The sequence below is a fragment of the Hipposideros armiger genome, unplaced genomic scaffold, assembly GCF_001890085.2.
Source record: "Hipposideros armiger isolate ML-2016 unplaced genomic scaffold, ASM189008v1 scaffold_436, whole genome shotgun sequence".
Lineage (NCBI taxonomy): Eukaryota > Metazoa > Chordata > Mammalia > Chiroptera > Hipposideridae > Hipposideros > Hipposideros armiger.
Window position 1 is genome coordinate 451,312 of NW_017731786.1, and position 23,632 is coordinate 474,943.

Below are 23,632 nucleotides of genomic sequence, written 5' to 3' on the forward strand. Positions count from 1 at the left end.
GGATGGATGGATGATGGATGGATGGATGATGGATGGATGGATGGATGAATGGATGGATGAAAGAATGAAAGAGTTGTTCTTATCTTTCAGGGTGTGTCAGGCTTGTGGCAGGAGGACGTGTGGTACAATGCAGTGGTTCTCAAAGGGACACATTCTTAAGACCCACCCTAGCCCTCCTGAATCAGAAACTCTGGGGAAAGGACCAATAATCTATGTTTCTTTAAAGAAATTTTAAAAAAGGTTTTTAATTTTTCTGTTTGAAATAATTTGAAGTTTACCAAAAGAAGTTAAGGACTAATGCAGAGAACTTCCTCATATCCTTCATCCTGCTTTCCCAAGTGTTACCATCTTACACAACCACAGAACAGTGGTCCAAAACAGGATATTACCAATGGCACTGTTATCGAATCTACAGACTTTATTTAAGCCTTATCAGTAGCCCCTGCATCTGTCTTTTGCTTCCTGAGGTTCCAACCCAGGACTGCACATGGCACTTAGTTACCATGTCACCTTATTCTCTTTAAATCTGGGACAACCCTCAGTCTTTGCCTTTCACGATCTGTGCACTTTTGAAGAATACTCATGAGTTATTTTCTAGACCATCCCACAAGTTGGGTTTGCCTGATGTTTTCTCATAACTAAATGTCAACATTTTTGGCAAGACCATCACCGAAGTGATGCTCTGCCCGTTCAGCCCGTCAGTCACATGAGGGGTCCAGTGACGGCTGTCCCATCTCATGACTGGCGATGTTAACTCCATCATGTGGCTGAGATGGTGTCAGCCAGGTGTCTCCATTGCAAAGGGACTGGTTTTCCCATTGTAATTATAAAGTACGGTATTTTGAAAGTTTGTAAATATCCTGTTTCTCTTCATTCTTTCACGCATCCATTTTAACATTTATTGATGGTCCTTGCCAGTTACTGTTGTGGTATGTGTCAAGTGGTGATTTTTTTCTTTCTCCATCATTCTTTCTACATTTATTAATTGGAATTCTACTGGGTTGTTGGAAAAGTCATGACGTATTTTTTCTATGTTTTTCATTGCAAAAATTTGTTGTGGCTTTTGCGACAACCCACTATAAGGAATAGCTTTCTCTTCTTCTCTATTTATTCAGTTATTTATTTTATATCCGCCTGGACTCATGGATATTCATTTTGTCCTACAGCTCATAATCCATGTATTAATTTGCTAGGGTTGCTGTAAGGACGAACCAGAGACAGGACAGCTTAAACTACAGACATGTATTTCCTCACAATTGCAGGACCTGGAAGTCGGAGATCAGGGTGTCGGCAGGGCTGGTTCCTTCTGAGGCCTCTCTCCTTGGCTTGCAGAGGCTCTTCTCCCTGTGTCTTCACATCCTCTTCCCTCTGTGCATGTCTGTGTCTGTGTCCAAATCTCCTCTTCTTATAAGGACACCAGTCCTATTGGATCAGTGCCCGCCCTAATGACCTCATTTTAATTTAACTACCTTTTTAAAGACTATCTTCAAATGCAGTCATGTTCCGATGTACTGGGGGTTATGACTTCAACACATCAATTTTGGGCAGAGATAATTTAGCCTATAACAATCGATGACTGTTGTTACTGATTTGGTTGCTCAAATTGTCCCAGATTCGGCCATTGGAAACCCCTCCACGTTGGCTCCTATGTCCTTTCTCCTTGCCCCCATTAATTTGTGAGCATTTTCTTACTTTCTAGTACCACAGAATGTTCCGGGCACATCTTGTTCTTTCTCTGCCCCAGCTCTGGAACTATGTGCTTCTCCAAGGAGCCCTCATTTCCATCATTGATGAATGATAGTGACCGTCCTCCAGTGATTCGGTTGCTCACTGAAGTCTGAGACTCTCTGGTAGAGTGGTGAAGAGCCCAGACTCGGATTTGAACCCAGCTCTGTCCCTGGTTAGATGAGCGAGATTCCATTAGCTACATAATCTCTATAGGCCTGTTTCTTTATTTGTTAAACAGGGTCCATGCCACTTACCTCCTTGGATGGTCATCAGGATTGAGTGATATGTTACAGAAAGCGTGTAGCACAGCCCCTGGTTTATAATTAAAGTCTAGTCATGATGAGCTCTCAATAGTAGGCGAGCCTTTGCTGGAAGACCAAGGGCAAATAATGTCATTTCACCTGGGGGATGGGCAGATTCTAGAGGGATTTCCAAGGATGTCTCAATGACCTACTAGACTAAACTATACATTGAGTTGAGGAATTTTGTCTTGAGATCAGAGCTGGCATTTTCAAGAACAGTCCAGGGAAGCCCACCCTGCAGTGTTTCTTTTTGGCTCTGATGTACCGCCAACGTCCCCAGCACTCTGGGTACCCGAAGTGGGGAGGACTGAGACGTTGTGTCTTAGATTTACTTCCCGATCTGGTAGTTTGGTCTCTAGACCCCAGGTGGGCTGGGCCGCCTGCCTTGATGTTGGGAACTTCATCTCTTCCTCCTTCTCCTGTGGAAGATCACCTCCTGAAGAGGTGGGGGTGTGGGGGTGGGGAAGGGCGATATGCCAGGGATTTTAGTTTTCAGTTGCTGGGGTAACGTGGGATTATGGTGAGTGGGGGAGGTCATTGCTATTAAGACCATAGTGCACCTGTTCTACTTTTTATTACGTTTGCTAATTACATCTTTGTCTTTTTTGCAGAGAGCACGGATAACTTTGTCTCTAGTAAGTCTGCCCTACCTTTTGCTTGGAAGCTGATTTATTCTAATGCTTTTGGTAACTACTGAGTCCAGAGTCCTCTTTCCTAGCCCATCACCATCCCCAGAGCCATGGCAGCTGGGAACATCTGAGTGACTGTGAAAGGGAGCTGGAGAGTAGAAACACTTCTTGGGCAGCTGCTCTGTGCCTCAGTTTCCCCCAGGGCGTTTCCTAAGGCCTGCCCATGTTGTGGGTCTCCTGCTGGAAAGGGGTGGTGTCAGGAAGGACTTGAGGTTGCCAGTGCCCCGGTAGACAGACCCCTGCCGATCACCTTGGTTGTTCCTGCGGAGGGAACATGACACCTCTAACCGTTAATGTTTCTCACCTGCTTCGAGGGCCCCAGATGTGGCCAGGACACACCTCCTGTAGTGCTGTGATTGACAAGGTCTCCTGATAGGCTGGTGCATCCTCAAATGGGATTATTGAGGTGTAGCTTATAGGTAATATGGGGCTAGGATTAGACAATCCCGAAAGGATTTGGTGTTTTTCTCACGGGCTGTGGGGAAACCCATATTTATTCCTTTTCCCTTTCTCCCCCCGGGGAGAATAACAGCAGTAGTCCTCACTATTTTTGCCCCATGTGGTCTGAGGTAGCAGACAGCCCTGTTTAGGACACCCCATGCTGTTTGGCACTGCCGTAAACAGTATCTGTGATTCTTCATTTGTCCTCGGTCTTAGAGGACTTGCCATCTCAGAGAATGTCCCTTCAGAGACATCTCTCGATTCTAGATGGAAGACAAACTGATACCTGGCTCCCCAGCCAGCCTTGCTGGGAAGAGGTGATGTTTCCTGGTCTTAACTCGAGCTGCCACTGTGTTCTGAAATCTGCATTAGGGGAGCAGACAGCGGGCTGTTTTTGGGGCCACCGGCCTCCTGGATGTCACTGAGGAGTGCAGAGGGGAAGACGAAGGGCATGGAGAGAGAGAGAGAGAGAGAGAGAGAGCCAGGGGCCAGAAAGGAGTACCTACCACAAACAGAGAATTGCCAAATGTCAGCAACAGCTGCCATCATTGATAAAATGTGCCGAATCCAGGCCCTGGCTGGGATCCCAAGCCGTTTTTTTGTTTTAATGCAATAGCTTATGGGATGATGTTGGGGGGATGGGAGTGAAGGTCCCTTATTCCTCATGGAGCCTGCCTTTGAGCTGTCAGCACCAACCAGGTGGCCATACAGGGGACCTGGCCTCCGGGGGCCCCTGCAAAGCTTGGGGAGGTCAGGCAGTAAGTAAGAGTCTGGCTTGGGGTGGGGGTGCTCTCCAACAAGATCCCTCATGGGGGGCTTGGGAGTGGGGCAGGGTCTCACCCAGAGCCTCTCCTGGACAGTAAGCTAACCCCTTCTCTTCTGTTCGATTTTCAGTCTATGAAGTGAGCCCCACACCTCCTATCACTGTGACCCACAAACCAGAGGAAGACACTTTTGGGGTGAGTCGCTTCTTGGTTAAGAGGAGGTCGTTTTCAGGCTTCATTTGGGTAGCTGACTTTCCCAAATATTACCTTACTTGGAGCCCCAGCATTTCTGGCAGAAAGAAGCTGTGATGAATGACCTCCTTTCAGGCGGATGAAACCTTCCTTGTTTGATGAGAATAATTCATTGTTTGAGGAAGTCTTTGAGGATCTGCTCCAAGCCCTGGGGCTCGGAAGAGAACGGTTTGAAAATCCCCGCTCTCTTAGGAACCTGGCTGGACCTGATCTAAAAGGGCTGCTCACTGCACCAGCCTTTTCCAGAAGTCAGAGCTACCCCGAGCATCTCCCTGGGTGGGTTTTTCGCCCCCCGCTTGACTGTCAGAGCCTGAGGTTCCTCGGGAGAGGAGACGAAAGGGGTCTTTTTAGAATCCAGATCTCCTAGCATTTCCTGGATAAGAATATTATGTGAAGAATTTCAATGCAAATGGGCAGAATTTGCTCGCTGATTAAAACAACAAAACGAGACGGAGGCCTCGCTAGGCTTTCTCTTGCATCCCTTAGGCTGGCCCCCAGATGAGAGAGGCTCAGAACACTGAGGCGTGGACCTTCCTAAAATCAAGTTGGCTAGTTTATTAGTTTGATGTTCTTAGGTTTCCCTAAATTACTTCTAAAAACATGCCTCGGTGGCAGGGTTCTGAGCGGGCCGCACGGCTGCTGCGGTGGGACTGTTTTCGCTTGGGCCGCCGTGTTATTCTGTAGGCCAACCGGGTGGTCTGCGATCGTCCTGACTCTGTTTTATCTCCTCATAGGTATCCATCGCCGTCGGACTTGCTGCTTTTGCCTGCGTCTTGTTGGTGGTTCTCTTTATCATGATCAACAAGTACGGTCGTCGGTCCAAATTTGGCATGAAGGGTAAGTGTGATTTTCATTGGCAAACATCTCCTGGGGGAGACATGGCCCCCTTTCATCACAAGATGCAGTTTGCATTGCCATTGGCTCTCTGAGAGGGTCTAGGTATTCTGCTGAAGGGATTCTTCTCCTGTCCGTACCTTTATTATTGGTAATAATGGATTGAACGCCGTGTAGGTATCTGGGGACCAAACTGTCAGTCGCCTGGTTTGTGACTGCTGCAAACACCACTTACCTGAGCTGGTGCAATGAGGATAATTTGGGAAGGAAGTTGGATTTGTGGGCAAATGAAGAGGACTTCGGTCTCTTTTCATTGTTGGTGGGTAAAGGGACTCCTTGTTTGAGTAACTTGGTTTTTTTCCTCGCTGCACCCATCCGTGGAGTTGTGACGACAAGGTATTAGCATAGCCAGATGTAGGGGGGGACTCCGGCATTGAAAAGTTGCCCAGGCAATGGTTTCTCAGCACGTAGCTCTACAGAGTTCCTGAACGATGCCAAGAGCAACACGATTGCTAAATCTGCTGGCTAGCTTCCAAGACACAGAGTACCCAAGCCCATTATGGCCGGGGTGGGGTAGGATGCGGTTCTCCACCACAGCTCGGGTAGGAGGGGCGGCACGAAAGGGGGTAAGTGGTGAATTCGCGTCCATCTGCCCCATCCCAGGTTCAAGGGGGGCTGGGTACCAGTTCCCAGACAGAAATTTGAATTTCCAGGTATGCTTTCCAACTGGGTTTCCATTTCTAGCTGATGTTAGATAGGAGATGGGTAGGCCGGGATGATGAGAGGTTTAATAAGCCGTGAGGTCAGGGTCATCTATGGGACTGATGAGTTGCTATGGCTTCTGCACTGAGTTGGCATCTATGGTGAGTGTCCTGACCTTGGGGCTCAGCGACTGAAGGAGAGTGCATGTGTGCATGAGGTTCACCGGGGTAGTGGTCCCTGAATGGAAACGCACATGTTTGAGTGTTTGTACGAGGCAGGGCAGAGTGGGGGCATTTGGGATGGAACTAGTCGTAGCTTTTATTATATTCCCAGAAGATTCTGTGACTCCCTTGAAAGCTTAGAACACTGAAATATAGCAAGAGACATCGATAGAAGAACAGGAGGGCAGAAAATGTGGGGCGGGCTGCGTGGCTTCCCAAAAGCCGGGGCTTCTGTGCTCTCTCTCTCTCTCTCTCTGCTCCTGACTCAGCTGAACAAGTCACAGCATGGCAACCAGGTGTTCTTGGATCATATGAAATATGGTGACCAAGAGAAATCCGTGTGCAGGCAAATGATAAAGAGGGGATCGAGGTCTGGCCTGATGCCAGGTGACTTAAACAAGATCAGAGCGCTGCAGGCACCTTGTTTGGAGGTGTTTTATCTGCCTATACACCCCTGTGCCAAACAGGGCTTCGCAGGCTAAAAGACAAATGACCCCCAAGCCAGCCCTGAGCCTTCAATCTCAGCATAATCCTCGGGCTCCTGGCTTGAGGACTGGCACTGTTGCTTGTGGGAGTTTCCTTCCATGGGGCCTTCCTACGTCTTCCTCCTTCCACCTGAGAAAACATCAGGACCTCAGCTAAGGGAAGAATGGGGCTTTACTGGCCGCCCCGTGAGGAGGCGCCACCAACTGAGCCCCTGTGACATGCTTGGCAGCACTGAGAGAGCAGATTTTTCCCAATAATTGTCATCCGGTTTCTGGAACAGTGTGTCCCCATGACGGATGGGTCAGGCAGCACCCAGGGCGGCGCCTTCCCTCAGCGGTCCTGTCGGAGTCTCTCCCCGCCTCTGCTGCCCTCTTCCAGGCTGAGCTGCTTCCTTGGCCCTGGTTGGGCCAGGAGGACCCAACCTCATAGGTGGAAGCGAAGTATCCCTTCTCGTGTCAGGCCTTAAAGAAGTCAGGCTAGAGTTGGGAAGAGGATGACGCAGTGTGTTCAAGGCTGACCTTGCTTAGGACTGAGCCTGCGTCTCTGATCTTTATGATGCCCGATTGTGTTGAGGTCTCATTCTAGGATGAACAAGCAGATGCCCCAGTCTGCATACACCCTTCATCTCTTATAGCCAGCGGGTATCCCAGTGCAGGGAAGAGAATGAAAATGCGGGGACCAGAGGTCCCCCAGCTCTGACTCCGGCGAGCTCCCATCTGTGCCTATCCGCTCATCCTCGGCTTTGAACTTTCAAATCTGGGTTAGATCTGTGACGCCACTTCATTGCTCTTAGTTTTCAGCGAAGTGACTTAACTTCTCGCAGCCCCTGTTTCCTTCACTTCAAGTGGGACTCCTGTTCCCTACCACACCGGGGTGCTGTGCCTGCTGCGATCTGCGTGTAACTGGCATATCTAAGGGGGTCCGTGGTTGTAGAAAGATTGACGCCTCATCAGGCTTCTCGACTGTCCTTCCATGAAGCGCTGCTCTCTCAAGACTCAATCGTGCCCTCTTCAGTCCCACACACTATTTAGTAAAAATGCTTTTATTCTACACTCATCCCAGTGCGTTTGTCTTTGCTTTGCTCACCTGTCACCTGTCTGTCCTGCTACACCAGGGACGGCTTGTAGAAGCCACGCGTCTCTCGCCCAGGATGCCTGAAACTTTGTACTGTGTTTGGCAAATGCTTATTGAACTCAGAAATGAATGACTTTATTTTTACTCATAAAAGGGCACAGCTGTAAGGTCAATAATGGGCTGATTAGGGCTGATTTGGAAATCTGAGGTGTCTGGGCGTGGGGAGTAGGGTAAAGACGATGGGGAAACTCATAAAGAATCTCCTCCACCCGTGTCTGAGGGCCTGGAGCTCAGTGTGCAGACAGGAGGAAGTCTTATGAAGAATTTCACTGCTTTCTGAGAGATTTAAAAAAAACAGAAAAATACAAAGGTTAATATAGTAAATATCCATATTTCCATCACTCAGGATAAGGAACTGTTGCTGTTTGGTTTTATATTTGCTTCTAATGTTTTATTCCCAGGATAAAGAGAGAAAATAGTACTGATGAAACTAAATCAGCTTTCGCTGTCACCCCAGGCCCATGCGCACCTGTTTCCGTAGGCAGCCATTAGCCTGAGTTCAGTGTGCGTCCATCAGTTCACTTGCTTAGGTCTCTCTCCCTGTGTCTCTGCCTGGCTTCCTCTGCTGTCTCTGATCACCTGTCCTCCTCCCAGCCACACTCACACTTGCAAACAGCCACCTTAGCAGCTGCCTTCACCCCATGGCAGTGCTGGTGGCCAAGGCTGGTAACCGGCTCCTTTTAAAAATTTTATGATATACATATGCAAATCATATGCATATGTATAAGTATATGCATATGCATACATATATATTTGTTTCTGTTTTGCTTTTGTTATTAGTTTCAGGTATATAGTACAACATAGCGATTAGATATTTACGTAACTCACAAAGTGATAACCGCAACAAGTCTACTACCCATCCAACACCGTACATAGTTATTAGAACATATGGACTATATCCCCCATGCTGCATTACACATCCTTTTAACTATTTTTTTTTAAATTATGGTTAACATTCAGTGTTATTTTATATAAGTTTCGGGTGTACAGCATAGTGGTTAGACATTTATATAATTTATGATTTATGTAGTGATCCCCCCATTAGTGTAGTACCCATCTGATACCCTACATAGTTATTACAACACTATTGACTGTATTCCCTATGCTGTACTTTACATCCCGTGACTCCTGTAACCATCAATTTGTATTTCCCACTCCCTTCGCCTTTCTCACCCAGCCTCCCATGACCTCCCATCTGTTTGTTCTCTGTGTCTATGGGCCCGTTTCTGTTTTGCTTGTTCATTTATTTTGTTCTTTGGATTCCACATATAAGTGACATCACATGGCATTTGTCTTTCTCTGTCTGAGTTAGTCTAGTCAGCACAGTACCCTCTAGGTCCATCCATGTTGTTACAAATGATAATATTTCATTCTTTTTTATGGCAAGAGTAATGTTCCATTATGTAAATGTGCCATAATTCTTTATCCAACCAGCCACTGATGGACACTTAGGTGGTTTTCATATCTTGGCTGTTGTGAATCGCACTGCAGTGAACATACGGGTGCATATGCATCTTTTCAAATTAGAGTTTTGGGTTTCTTCAGATAAATATCCAGGAGTGGAATTGCTGGGTCATAATGTAGCTCGAATTTTAACTTTTTGAGCAACCTGCATACTATTTTCCATAGTGGCTGCACCAATTTGCAATTCCATGTTTTGGTTTGCCTTTTTTGTTTGTTTTTGTTTTGTTTTGTTTCACTTTGCTCATTTATTCAGTTCTTTAGATTCCACATATAAGTGAGATCATATGGTATTTGTCTTTCTCTGTCTGACATATTTCACTTAGCATAATGTTCTCTAGGTCCATCCATGTTGTTGGAAATGGTGAGATTTCATTCTTTTTTATGGCAGAGTAATACTCCATTGTGTAAATGTACCACAATTTCTTTATCCAATTGTCTATCGATAGGCATTTCGGTGGTTTCCATGTCTTGGCTATTGTGAGTAGCACTGCAGTAAACATAAGGGTGCATATATTTTTTCAAATTAGCGTTTTGGATTTCTCTGGATAGATACCTAAGAGTGGAACTACTGGGTCATAAGATAGTTCCATTTCCAGTTTTTTACAGGTCACACATTGCATTTATTTGCAGATATCTAGAAAACAGTCAAAGGTTTATATATATATATATATATATATATATATATATATATATATATAATCTTCATATAGATCTTGTTAATAAGTTTTATTTGGACAAGAGGATTGTGCCACAGCAGTTTTAACCAGCATCGTTAAAGACCACAGCACTCCCCAGGGTGGGCAGATACATACAGTCTGTGAAGAAAGATACACACATGCATATTTCTGTATGCACTTACATGTATGTTTACAAAATGTGCTACTTTCTGTTTGTTAATTTATGCACCGGTTTATACTCTTCAGTACCCTTCTGCATCTTGCTTTATTTACCTGTCAGGTGTTAGAGATATCTCCATGTTGGTATGTGTAGGCATTCTATTGGGCACCTACCTTATGGGAGATAAATGTATTAACTAGATGGCGTAGAAATAAACTGTACGTGCATCGTCTCAGACTCCTCTTTACTTTTATCAGCTGCCATCATGTTGATCAAAATTTTGACTTGAGGAGGGGCCCTGTTGGGATGCAGCTCATTTTCTCTTGGAATCACAGAGGTTTTAAAATGGTGCTCAGTAGACAGTGGGGGTTTCGTTGGACTATTGCTGTAAACCAGTGCCTTAGAGGGGCAGGGGTGATCCTTAAGCTATTTGGTGTGGTGGGCGCTGCCTTTCAGAACAGACGCCAGAGCAGCGCCTGCCGGCTCCCGGACTTGGAGGCTCCCCGCTGTGCCAGGAGTTAGTTAGCTCTCTGATTGCTGGGTCATGGACGCTGGGAGGGTGGATGCTTGGGAGGTTCAGGACTGGGAGGTACAGAAATATACACTAATATTTCAGTATTTTAGCAACTAATTATATTGAGCCACTGCACGCTGGGCTTGGAAGGGACAGAATTTATACCAAGCCCTTCCTCACAAAATATTTTTAAATTAGACATCAAAAGACTATGACAGTGATCTAGCAGGGCTCTCTGGCATCTGTATTTACAGATGAAGAAACCTGAGGCAGAGAAAGAAGGTGCCTTGCTCCGGTTTCAGGTCTGATTAGGCTGAGCTGGGTGTAGAACTCCCTACTTATAGTCCCGCCCACTTTTCACAACCTCACCATGAATGTCCACAATGCACCAGCCATCTTTTTTTTTTTTAAGATTTTATTGGGGAATTGGGGGAGGGGAACAGACAAGTTGCTGTCCTTTTGTTCTTCAGTCTAGTTGTGGAGGACGTCGCTTCACTGGCCCATGTTGGTATTATCATTGTGCTCTTCCCGGGTAAGGCAGTTGCTCTCTGGCCATTGGACGGCCGCTCACGGCAGCTCACGGCAGCCCAGCTCCAGGTCGAGCTGTTGTTCACCATCTTAGCTGTAGAGGGCGTAGCGTCACTGGCCCTCATGTGGGATCTGAACCGGGGCCCTGCTGCTCAGAGCTGGTGTCCCAAGCCAACTCCTAACCAACATGCCACTTAGCTGGTCCGCACCAGCCATCTTTATTTCACATGGTGGTTAGAAAAATAACCAGGTAAAAGATACTAGTGTGTCTTTAAATAATGAAACATGTACTTAATTTTCACATCAGGTGAGTATCCCTGTTATTTAATGGAGAAAGAAGCAAATGTGTGGGATTTTTGCTGCCTGTAGAAAGAACATACATTGTTTGGCCTCCTATCTTGTGACAACCTTATAGAAATCTTTGAATACTTCTAGATCAGAGATACCGGGGGAGTTTACTTCACACTTCTTGGTTTCCTTGTACTCCCACAGAGGAAACAGAATAATGGCTTATTAGACCTTAGCCTTACTAGGCTACATGTCCCCATTTTACAGATCAGGACACTGAGACCCAGAGAAATGCAGTGGCATGCCAGAGCGCACAGCTAGCTGGCCCGACTTCCCCACATACGTGCTGTGTGCAGAGAGCCTGGGAGGGCTGGGAAATGAAGCTACACTGTGAATTAATCAACTCAGTTCTTCCAGTGCTTTGCCTCATTACCTTTGAACGCTGTCCCACTTGAATGGAGCTTTCAAAAGTGCCTCTTATGACTCCACTTTGTTCAAGCTGGGACACACCTGACCTGGGGGAATGATGGGAACTGATGGAGGCGTCTTGCCTCCCAGACTACAAGGACTTCCTTCCTTTCTTTCTGGAAGTGTGGGAAACTGCGTGGCAAGGCAGCGGAAACCGGAAGGCCGGGAAGGAAGGGAGTCAAGAACCGCGGCTCGGGCTTCCGGTAATACCTTAAGTGCTTCATCAGCTGCCGCTGGCTTTTCGTCCTAATGGTTGGATGTGTGCCGGTGCCTCTGATGGGCCTGGGATGGGCACTCCAGGACTGTTCCATTGTGAATTAGCGCCAGTTAATAGGTACTTACAGGAAAGTGGTTGCCTATTTGATTATGATTGGGGGTTATTAACATTTTTTTCCATAAACAGATGGTCACTGTCCTCTGAGTGGATTGGAGAATCATGCCAGAGTCTTGATTTGGAGGGACGGGCTCCTGCCAAAAAGATCTCAGGGGCCGCTGCCCGAGTTGAATGTCTTGTTAGCCCTCTGGCTTGACCGTTTGGTTAAAGGGAATGATTAGGCTTGGGAAGGTATGATTTCTGCCCTCTCTCCAAGCCTTGGAACAGTGGCCTGGGAAGGGTTTCGTCCAGCTGGACGGAGGTAGGCCTGGAAGAGACCTTGGATGCCCAGGGTTTGATGCTCCAACTGGCATTTCTTCCTCAGCTGGGATGGATGGGAATATCCATGTGTCCGTAGCCGGGAGCACAGAGCAAGCGTGGAATACAGATAGAGACCTCTGAGACCCTTGAAAGGGGTCCCGGACCCTAGATGGGGCACTGTTGGAGCCATTAGGAAGATGGCCTCTTTGGCCCTGACAAATACACCGATTTGGCCTCTGCGTAATAGGGGGTCACAGGCCACGAGCAGTGCAAGGCAGACGGGAAACTGGGGGAAGGACTCGGGTGTCCCGACTTCCTGAAGGTCCATTCTTCCTTCTCGCTTGTTTTCTTTCTCGACTTCTTTTGCTGTTGTCGGCATTGAGGTAGGAAGGGAGGAAGGTACCTCCGGCCCCTGTAACGATCCTGTACTCGGGACTCCTGGTGGAAGATGGCTCTGGGAGCCTATTTTTCAGAGAGGTTTCTGGATCCATTTCCTGTTATCCTCAGGGCACTGTGTTCCCTTCACCAGTGCCCTTTCCCTCTTTTCAGGCTCTTCGGCAGATCCTGCAGCCCAAAGAACACCGCTAGCATTTGTTCAGGTCTAAATTAAACAGGTTAGGTGTGTGGCCAGTCCACAGGCAGGACACACAGTAATGGAAGCCAGGAGCCATCAGCTTCCCTTCTGCTTTGGGCTCATGGTGAATTTCTGGCTAAAGATGAAGCCTCATCCTCCTTGGTGTCTGCGTTCTAGAATGTGGTGCTCAGACTGTTGCTGCCTTGTCTTTGTGGGAGCTTTGCAGGCGTGCAGTGATTGGCCCAAAAGTCCCTGCATTGATTGTCACCACTGGTCGTGTCAAGCCTGGACTGCCCGGTTCCTCTCTCTCAGGGCTCCAGGGAGCCAGCTGCTGTCCAGCACCGACTCTTCTGTTTGAAGGGAGACCCCTGGATTTTGTGTGCTAAAATTTTGCACACAAAATTTTTTGTGTTTGCCTCTGTGGCTGCCTGCTAGCTGGCTGCCCTCGGCCCCTGCATCCCGTTCATCTGGGCCAAGGATGGCCAGCACGTTGGGCCCCATGACCTCCCTGATTCATTCGATTTTGGTAGCAGAGCACAGTTCTTACTAATCCACATCCTTGCAACTGGTTCCCGCAGCATTAACAGCCCTTTGATACCTCAGTTTAGAAGCTCTCAGCCTTCTGTCCCCTGTTTCACATGTGACAGGGGACAGTCCACATGCCTCACACGGCGCTGTGGGTGTAACCAGGCTTTTGGACAAGTGCTGGCCCTAGGACTGCTTTCACACCTGAGAAAAAGATATCAGAATATGAGTTAGCCAAAGGGATTTTTCAAACTAGAAATCAAATTCATACAAATTTTTACTCTTAAAAAGTTCGCAAACTTTCGTATTTTACTATTCTCCAGAAACTGGTGACACACTTCTGCACCGATCCAGGCATCCTAATGTATCACGGCCCCCGGGTGGGAAGCTGAGAGGGGAGGGGCCTGCCAGCCTCGACCTTCTCAGTGTGCTCTGCCCAGCGTGGTCTGCGCCCCTGGAAAGCCGGGCTGCGGAAACGGCTCCCCAGAACCCCTGCCTCCCCATGGCACATTCTTTCCAACTCCGCATCTTCTCTTGTGGGTCCTAGGGGCTTTCACTGGCCCACGGGAGGAGCGACCACGGGCTTTGGCCAATGAGAAACTTCCACGTGGTTGCAGTGCCCGAGCCCTGTGTTTACGTAGCCCATTCTCCCATGAACTCTGCCGAGGCTTTGGGATGTCCAAAGGGGCCCTCGAAACCACAAGCAGCAAAGCAGAGAGATCAAAATGACTGTTTATCGGGAAACATGATTTTGGACGAGGGGGGGGGGAAACCACATGCTGAAAACAATAGCAGACAAGGCAGCTGCTGCCCATCCCTGGTCCCAGCTCCTTCTCACGCCACTGCCCTGCGTGCTGTGCATTTGTCATCAGGGACAAGCTGGACAGCATGGCGGAGGGGCTGTGTTGCTGGTGGAGGCCTGGCATCCTTCCTGCAGCTGCTGCTCAGTGACCAGGTGTGTCTGCCACCTGCTCCAGGCCCCAGGCTTCCAGAGGAGAGCAGGAGGCCCTTCCGGTTGGCCTGTCCCTGGCTCTTTCACTCACAGAGTTAGTGACCACTCTCTTCCTCCCTTCCTCTCTATCCGAGCGTGTTTGGTGAACAGCAAGCCTAGTTTGCCTTGAGATACTGGTTTGTGGCATAAAATCCTGAAGCCGTGGCTCACTCACTGGGTTAGCTGAGATCATGTACATAAAACAGAGACCATAATCTGGAACCCAGCACCCAGAGCATGGGAGCTGCTCAACCGAATGGTAGCTGACTGCGTAATTATTACCATTACTCTAACGATCCAGCCGTCCTCTGAGGTCAATATCATCATCCCGCTCTTTTCCAGATGAGCACACTGGGATCCCGAGAACCCTGGTAGGGACATCGGGTCTGTGTGACTCCCAAGCCGTGTGCTCCTAGCCGTGAGCGAGCCTGTTTAGGTCAGGACGGAAGGGGCTCCACATCTGCTGGAAGCCACGCGGGTCCCCATCCCAGGGAGATGCAGGAAGCCCTCGACAGATGGTCCTTTATTTCCCTCCATCACCTGAGAGCCTCCTGCCTGCTACAGACCGGCGGCCACCTCCCCAAGCTGACAGCTGCACACTGTCCTCTTACCAGTTAATAAACGGCTTATCCCGCCTCAGGACCCTTGGCTGCAGGTTAACGGGGCCTTTTGTGGCCCTGGTCCTGACTCTTTAATCCACGTCCCCAACCCTTTTCTGCCTCCTTCCTCTGTCTCTCCAAGTGCACCGTGCCCACTGTGGCAGAAACCCCGTTTCCAGATTCCACCTGAGGTCGTGACTTATAGCCACCTGCCGTAGGAGGGCTAGGTTCAGGTTCAGGTTCAGAGAGGCGCCTGAGACAGGTGAGAAGCAGCAGTTTCCATCGATGCCTCAGCCAGCGTACCCCAACCGTGCTCAGGGGTGACCCCCACCTCATCATGAGTATTGCAGTGAACATCCTGTAAGCCAGAGGTTTCAGAGTCCTTCATTCTTGGTTCCTGGCTCTCCTCCTTCACGAGTCCCCACCCCTCCGGCCCTGCCCAGCCCCATACAGCCCCAGGCCTGCCCCCGTCACCTCTCTCTTTGCGTACTGCCACCATCCATTCTCTCCAGGTCTCCCATCTCAGCCTTCTAACCAGATCCCCCACATCCCTGGCCCTTTCAGTGTATTGTCTACACCGCAAAGTATCAGAGTCACAGCTTAGCAGTGGACATCCGCCTATGTCCCACGCCCTCCTCTGGACACTCCAGGTGACCCCCTGCTCTCAGGAGGAATGCCGGCACCCCGAGACCCCTGACGTGGCCCCTGTGCACCCCCAGCCTCACCTTGCTGCAGAGCTTCGTTCCTGCTTCTCCAGTGTTCAGCGCTCCCCAAGACCACAGAGCCTCTGCCTGGACGGCCTCCCAGGGTCCCCACCCCACAGCGTCATGAGCTCCCAGGTCCTCCTCCTTCTGGGTTGCGCTCAGCCTCCACTCCACCAAGCAGGCCTTCCTTGGCCGCCCAGAGCAGGGGAGCCCTGGGTGTGACGGGCCTTCACAGCACCACGCACCTTCTTCTCTAGCACCTGGCACAGGTACAGAAGGAGTGCTTGATGAACGCTTGCCTCTCCCAGTGGGCTGACCGTGCTGGGCTTGCTCACACAGCATTATTCATGTCAGCAGATTGCCTAAGGCAGAGGGGTGCGTGGGTATCCTCTGGCCAGCTTGGGCTTTGCACCCAAACAGCTGGAGCCTGGAGCTCCTCCCCTGACCACCAGTACCCCAGATTTATTACTATGGTGTTGGGGCACGTGATCTGAGATAGTTTTGTTTGGTGCCCGTTGGTTGCCTGTAAGATAGAATTGGTAATATTCCCTTCAGCTAACAGCTCTCCCCTCCCTATGCGTTACCTTCTCCCCTCACCCCACGGCGTCCCATGGACAGGGAGGCACAAGGACAGGGCCGCTGTCCCCTAAGATCACACCATGCTTACCTCGCCCGCTTTCTCTCTCAGTGTCTCTTCGCCCCCCACCTTGTGTGGAATCTGTAACTCGTGTGGCTTTTCTTCTTGCGTCCGCCCCACTGAGATTTCTTTCTGAGCCGTGCTCCGGGTCCACGTTACAGCTTCGAGTCGGAGGCGCGGGGTCAAATCCCAGCCCTGCTGCTGGGGAGCCGTGACGCTTACGGTGACTCATTAACTATCCCGGGTCTCCGTTTCCTCAGCTGACAAATGAGAAGGATAATTCTTCCTATGCAGGGTTTTATGAGAATTAAATGAAATTATGTATATAAAGCAATTAGTTTAGTCCCTGGCCATGTAGTAATCACTCGATTAATGTGGTGAGGGGAGGAATAATGATGACTTTTGCTCCATTTAGACAAGCTGTGAAGAACCCGCAGGTCCCATTATGGTTGTGGTTGGCAGCCTGGGGGATCTTTTACAAACTCCGATGCCCAGGCAGCTCCCCTGACCAATGAAATCAAAATCTCGGTGGGTGGGACCCAGGTATTAATATTTCTAAAGCTGCCCAGGTGATTTCAACGGCCAGCCAAGGTTGTGAGCCTGCATGGTGGCCGCCCCGCCCTCTCTCTGACAGGGACAAGCCCTTTGGGATGTCAGGAGATGGGAGGGATGAAGACATGGCGGGAAGGCTTATTTATTGCCCGCCCCCCTGCATGTCAGGCATTGTGCTTGGTCCTTTATCTACATGTTCTCGTTTGATTTTCACCATGAGCTCGCGATACACGAATTATTGTCCCTGTTTCTTATGTGAGCTTCAGGTCGGATGAGCGACTTGCTCAACGCCAAGCGTCAGCTGGCTTAAGGATGCCGGACCACGAGACATGGGTGGGGCCGGGGCGCCCTCTCCGTCCATTTCCCATCCCTCCACTCCCTCCTGCAGCTTGCTCCTTCAGTGAGGTGACTGACACCCCGATGTTCACCGCCCTCCGTGTGAGAGCTGGCTGCCACACCCCACACCTGTCCTCCTGCAGTGGCTAATGACCCGGCTCGCTGGCTGCTCTTGGGGTCCTCCCCAGTGATGTGCCACCTGTCCTTGCATGCGTGGTAGGTTGAGCTGTTTGCTTAACGGAGAGATGTAAGCGCCTCGCAAAGGCTCCCCGTGGATGAGGGGAGAAGCATCTGCTGACTGGGCATGGGAGTGTTGCTGTTTTGTTTTGTATCGCCTTCAGTTCCCAGGTACTCTGTTGGGTTGGAAAACTGTAAGGGGTGGGGTGGGCACAGAGGGGGCACTCATTCTTGGCTCACTGTACGGGTGGGTCAGAGGGACAGTTCTCTAGTTCAGAGCTTGTCGCGCTTTCCTGAGCGTCTACAGCACCAGGGGGTCTTGTTAAAATGCAGCTTCTGACTCGATGGGCCTGGGGTCGGGCCGAGACTGCCTCTCTCACAGGCTCTCAGGTGAGGCTGATCCTATTGGTCTGCCAGCCACGCTTGGCTCTGCAAGGCTCTACCTTCCAACAAGAGACCCCCAAGTCTGTCTCCTGACCCCTGCCGTTTTGATTTTGGGAAGTGTCATGGGATGGCTTAGAAACCTGGGTTCTAGCCCTGGCTCTACTGTAATTTATCTTTGCATACCTTAGGAGATTCACTTTTCTCCTCCATGACAGGAAGGCTTCGAATTAAGCGGCTTCCAAGATCCCTTCTGGTTGTAGCATTTCATAATTCTGTCAGTGGGAGTAGAGAGGTCAGGGCAGAAGAGAGGGCGCAGGGAGGAAGGCGCATGGGTGCTGGTGGGACGCAGAGGCACGCGTCGCGAGGCGGGACCGTTGCAGGAATGGGCTGTTCCGTGAGGATCGCCGGGTCTGACTCATGAGAGGTCAGAGGGTGAGGAGGACGGGCAGTCGATTCTCTTCTGTGCTGTGTGCCCAGGAGCCCAGGGTGGACTGAACTGCGTGCAGGTAGGGGCGCTGCCTGTTGCTTCCTAAGTCACATATTTGGCTTCCCTGAATGGCACGAGTGTATCTGGGGGCATCTCCCATTCTGCAGGTCCCCCTGAGGGCTCTCTCTGTGCCAGCACAGGTCTCGGCACTCAGGGATGCCCGCATGAGTAAGATGCATTTCTTTGTCCTTAACAAGCACAGAATGTAAGAGAAAGGTGTAGTTTTCAGAACCTGGGGTCTTGCCGTTTCTTTCCAACCAGCATCTCTCTCTATGAGCTATCAGTCCCTCCATTAGGTGGTGGTGGGGGTGGGGGTCGGTGCCCACCAGCTGGCATCTCCATCTGTGGAATTCTCTGCATGTCATGACCGTCAGCCCCTCAGGCCTGCCCCTACCTGCCTGCCACCACCTCTTACAGGGGTCCTTCACTGGTCTGTCTTGGGGATGTCCCCCAGTTGCTTGCCCTTCTTCACCTGGTCGAGCTGCCAGATCCCCGGGTTCTGACCGCCCCCCATCTGGCCTCTCTCCCACCATGTCTGTGACTTAGTCATGACACTGCACGGTATTTGCTGAGTCCAGGCCCAAGGTTATGTGAGATTTTCATGTTACCTTTTCCTGCAGGAGTTTTTTCCATGGGCGGGTTTTCCCCATCCTTCCCAGCTAGTCATGTCCGCTTGGAAGTGGGGAGACTTGGGCTCCTGTCTCTCATGGCTCTCGGCAGCCCTGGGATGGGCCATAGTTGGGCCGGGGCAGAGGGGGGCCAAGGAGGGCTTTCAGAGCGGGTTGTCACCTCTGCCTTGCTTTCTCTAGGGAGCCTGGGAAGCTTGTGGACATAGTCCTGGTGTGGGTGGCAGCTGCTATTGTCCCTGCAGTCCTTCTGGACCAACAAAGGCTCTCAAAACCAGGGATCCCAGTCATACGGTAGTCCGAGGGCTTACGACTCCATCATAGGAAGCAGAAAATAGTGAGAGAAAAAAAATCATTGGTAATTCTAGTATTCAGCAGTTACCCTTCTTAGCATCACACATGTGAATGCATATCTGAATGTATACACACACGGATCTGCGTAACGGTAGACCTTTACCTATTTTACAGATATATTTAAATGAAAATAGTCTTGAACAATCCATACAGTTTTTTGCCGTATTTTTTTCATTTAACGACATTTCTTAAACATTTCTCCATGTCGTTCACTAGACCCAAGTCTTTAGGTTTCCCAACGCTCTGCAAAGCTGATTTTTCTTACTCACTTGCCTTCTTCTTTTTCACGTTGCCTCTGTATTATACCGTTTCATTTGGTTAATTCAGAATTTAATCCATTTGCTCAGAGGCCACATGGCAAAGGTGCATTTCCAAAATGCAAATGAGTGTGAGAAAGACACAGGCCACGCCTCAGCTTCCCGGCTCCTCCCAGCTCTGCGTGTGCGTGGTTTCAGCCTGGCTTTGTTCAGGAAGCCTCAGGTATGAGCGGCTGGGCAGAAGTCAGGCCACCGTGTCCATCAGCAGCTACGGATCACCCACAGTGGGCCTTGAGGACGCAGCTCCTGCACAGCGCAGTCTCTACCAGGGTGGAAGCGGGCATGGACTGAAATGCCATGTGTAATCTTAACAGCAGAATCCGTAGTGTGCGTGCACATGCCAGCGAAGGCTGGTAGAGTGAGACGGGCCTCGGGAGGCAGCGGCCGTGGCTACAAGCTCTGGGCTAAGGCTGGAACTGGACACTCGACTGGACAAGTCACTCAGACTCCCTGAGCCTCAGTTGTCCTTTGTCACTGAATGCACAGTGCCTGTTGGATGGAGTTTTGAGAGCATTAACTGGGATTACGTACGGGAAGCAGCACAGTGATCCCGCATGGTCAGTGCTCAGAATGTGGCCACTGCCATGTTTTTAGGGATCTCATGGCTGGGAGAAAGGCAACTGTGTGTGTGTGTGTGTGTGTGTGTGTGTAAGTGTGTGTGTGAGTGTGTGTGTGTGTTTCCACTCAGGAGAGCCCTTCCTTTTGATGAACTTAAAGTACTTCATGGAATTCTTTTTATTCAGTCTGTGGACGAAGCACGAGGGAAAGAGAGACCCATGTTCTCATTCTACAGAAAGATAAACTCAGACCAAAGAAGCAGCAGCGTCAGGGCCGGTGGAAAGGGGCTCAGAAGAGCAGCAGGGAAGTGGTGGCTCTGGTAGGAACGGCTGTGTGGCCTGGGACGGTCACCTGCTCGGTCGGATCCTCCTTGAGCCGACTGGCTGGGCCATATCATCCCTGAGGCCTCTCCCAGCCCAGCCCTGTCTGCCTCTAAGGTGGTAGCGAGGCGGCCAGTGGCCCCTCCTTGAATGTTCCGCTCCTTCTGGGTGGACGTTTCTGAGGCCTTAAGCACGGGCAGCCGGGCCAGTGCTCACTGTACCCAGGAGGCCACGGTGGTTGTCTGGACTTGACAATGTGGAGAATCCACTGGGGGAGCTGTGACAACCATAGTGTCCGCTACCTCACCAGGTGCACTTTCTCTCTCGAAGTGTAGTTCACTGTGCATTACGTATGATCACCCTTCCTGGTCATTGGGGAAGATGAGTGGGTTCTTAGCAGTCGGAGCCCTGCACAGCCATCTGTTGGCTAAAGTCTGTTGAGACGGCAGTCCGTTGAGAGTGCTGGGACTTGAGAATTTCAGGCTGGTCCCAAGGTGAGTGAGAACTCGGCAGGGCTCCACCTGGCTACGTGGCAGCCCTATTTCGGAGGCACAGTGGGGTCACGTTCTGTGTCCCCAACATAAGACAGCAGGTGATTAGAGGTTTGATCCCTTGATTCTGGCCTCTGGGCCTTCCCAGGTGGACCATTTCTCCCCCTGTGTTTCCCTTCCCGCCGCCCCGCCAGTGCCAGCGAGCTGTTTAGGAATGCCGTATCCTCATGGGGGCCACATCACAGCTTCCTTGAGCTGACTGCACAGAGCTAACCTTGGGAAGGATGAGACGACACGGAGATGTGAGGCTCCGACTGCAGAAAGGACCGGGAGAAGGCAGTCAGCCAGAAAATGGGCAGAGGCACACACACAAATACAGTGCCAAGCGGCTGAATTTCAGTGCCCATAGCTGGGAGGTGGCCTCAGCATGAGGCTGTCAAGGGCACTTCGCCAACAGTCCAAACATTGTGGTGATGACAAAGTGAGGAGAAGCCAGCAACTGCAATCTTCATCCTCATGGAAGACTGTTAGGCAGGAGCAAGTGACCAAACATTATGAAGGCACAAGCTCAGATTGCTCCAAAGAAACGCACGTCTTCATTAGAGACAGTGGAATGATTTCCAAAGAAAGCCGAGAAAGAGCTTTTGCCTGAAACCCGCAGTCTACCCATGTCTGAGCTGGAGGGAACCTCACGCTTGTGGAAGGACTTGCCGGCATGCAACAGAGGCCGCCATGTTCCCGCGATGACGGTGGCTGTGTGCCTTAGACCTCTCGTCACACCGCGTCACCTTGGAACCAGCAATTTTAAGGCAGTGTTACCTGTGGCTAAGGCATCCTGTAAAGCAGTGCTGCCCCAGGATCAGCTCTGCTGCTGGGGACAGAGCAGCGTGGTCGCCCAGGTGTCTGGCTGGTTAGGGAGGAAGCGGCCTATTATTGCAGGAAAGCTAGACGGGGGAGGAAGTGCGTCAGCGCAGCAAAGCTAAGCCCACAGCCAGGTGTACACAGAATCTACCTGCAGTCTAGCATCGTCCACGGGTGGCCCATGGGATGGAGTCCAGGCTGCCCTGCTCCAGCAGGGCCCCTGGGATGCATCTAGACTCTCCTGCATTGGGGCTCTCAAAGCGGGTGGAGGCCGCTGTCTCTAGTTCGTGTGGGGGAAGGGAGACTGTGGATGGGTTTCCATATACCTGCCTCCCTCACCGCCTTGTAGCGAAGACTGTGGCCTGGCCACTGCGTTACTCGTGCCCTTTGAAAGCCACTGTCCTATATGATTTCTCTCCCAGTGGTTTTCTTGAGAGGAGGGGAGACTGACATGGGTAGATGGGCTTTAGAGGCAAAGAAGGAAAGAGGTTTCTGTCTTTGCCGTCTAAGGTGGTCCTGCCTTTTCATCCATGGGCAGTGCTGAAGCTGCCCCACCCGCTCACCAGTCTCTGGAAGCAGAAAACCGCGCCCTTGTCTCCTTCCCCACAACAGTAGGATTACATATGTATGTAGGTGCCCGTGTATAAGTATGTGTGTGCATGTATATGAAGAGATTGGTTTTCAGGAACTGGCTCACGCAGCCGTGGGTCTAGTGGACAGACTGGAAATAATGCAGGAGCGAGTGCTGCAGCCTTGAAGCAGAGCTTCTTGTCTAAGAAGCCTCCGTTTTTTTCCCCTGAAGGCCTTTCAACTGATTGGACGAAGCCCACCCACATTATCGAGGAATTTCCTTTCCTCAAAGTCACCTGGTTGTATAAGCTAACTGCATCTGTGAAATGCCCTCCCAGCAACACCTAGGTTGAGGTTTGATTAAATGTGTGGGCACTGTAGCCTGGCCGAGCTGACGCAACACTGACCATCACGGTGTCTAGCCTCCCTGAGCCTCAGTGTTCCTCATCTGTAAAATGGAGTTGTATCCACGACATAGGGTTGTAGCGCTGATATCCACACAGTTGGTACTTACGAGAGGTAGCTGCTGGCTTCAGGGAAGGCCATGAGAGAGGTACTAGGAACTGTCAAAGCGCTCTCCACTGACTGTGACTGCTCGGTGGTTATACATTTGTGCGGTGGGCCTTTTGCTGATTGGCAGGCACTGATTGAAATGCAGCTGTCGGTGAAGTCTTCTTGGGGAGACATTGAGGGATGGCAGATTGTTTTCGGAACCTATAAGGAAATCCATCCTCCCTCCCTCCCGCCCTTTCATTTTTATTTTTCTTAAAATAAATGTTTATTGAATGAATGGCTATATACAGTACTCCTATTTTGTCCTAGTTACTTCTTTTTAATTGAATGTGTACTTTTTTTTTAATTCTCCCCCAAACCCCTCCCCTTTGGCAACCATCAGCTTGTTTTCTGTGCCTGTGAGTCTGTTTGTTTTGTTTGTTCATTTGTTTTGTGTTTTAGATTCAAGATATAAGTGAGATTATATGGTTTTTATGTTTCTCTGTATGACTTATTTCACTTAGCATAATACCTCCCAGGTCCATCCATGTTCTTGCAAATGGCAAGATTTTATTCTTTTTTATGGCAATGTACTATTCCATTGTATAGATATATAGCACCTTTTCTTTATCCATTCGTCCATCAATGGACACTGACGTTCCTTCCATATCTTGGTTGTTGTAAATTATGCTGCAGTGAACATAGGGGTGCACATATTTTTTGAATTAGTGTTTTGGACTTCAGATAAATACCCCAAGGTGGAACTGCTGAGTCATAAGACAGTTCTATTT

General features: G+C 50.0%; 1 protein-coding gene across 2 annotated transcripts in view; it reads left to right on the top strand.

Moving 5' to 3' along the window:
* The window catches only part of NTRK3 (neurotrophic receptor tyrosine kinase 3), a 276,304-nt gene that overhangs the window by 121,874 nt on the left and 130,798 nt on the right, over positions 1-23,632 (top strand). For both annotated transcript variants that reach the window (XM_019665218.1, XM_019665219.1), the window contains exons 8-10: positions 2,642-2,665; positions 4,055-4,119; positions 4,911-5,013. In XM_019665218.1, coding sequence (XP_019520763.1) covers positions 2,642-2,665; positions 4,055-4,119; positions 4,911-5,013 — 192 coding nt within the window. The remainder of the gene's footprint in view (positions 1-2,641; positions 2,666-4,054; positions 4,120-4,910; positions 5,014-23,632) is intronic.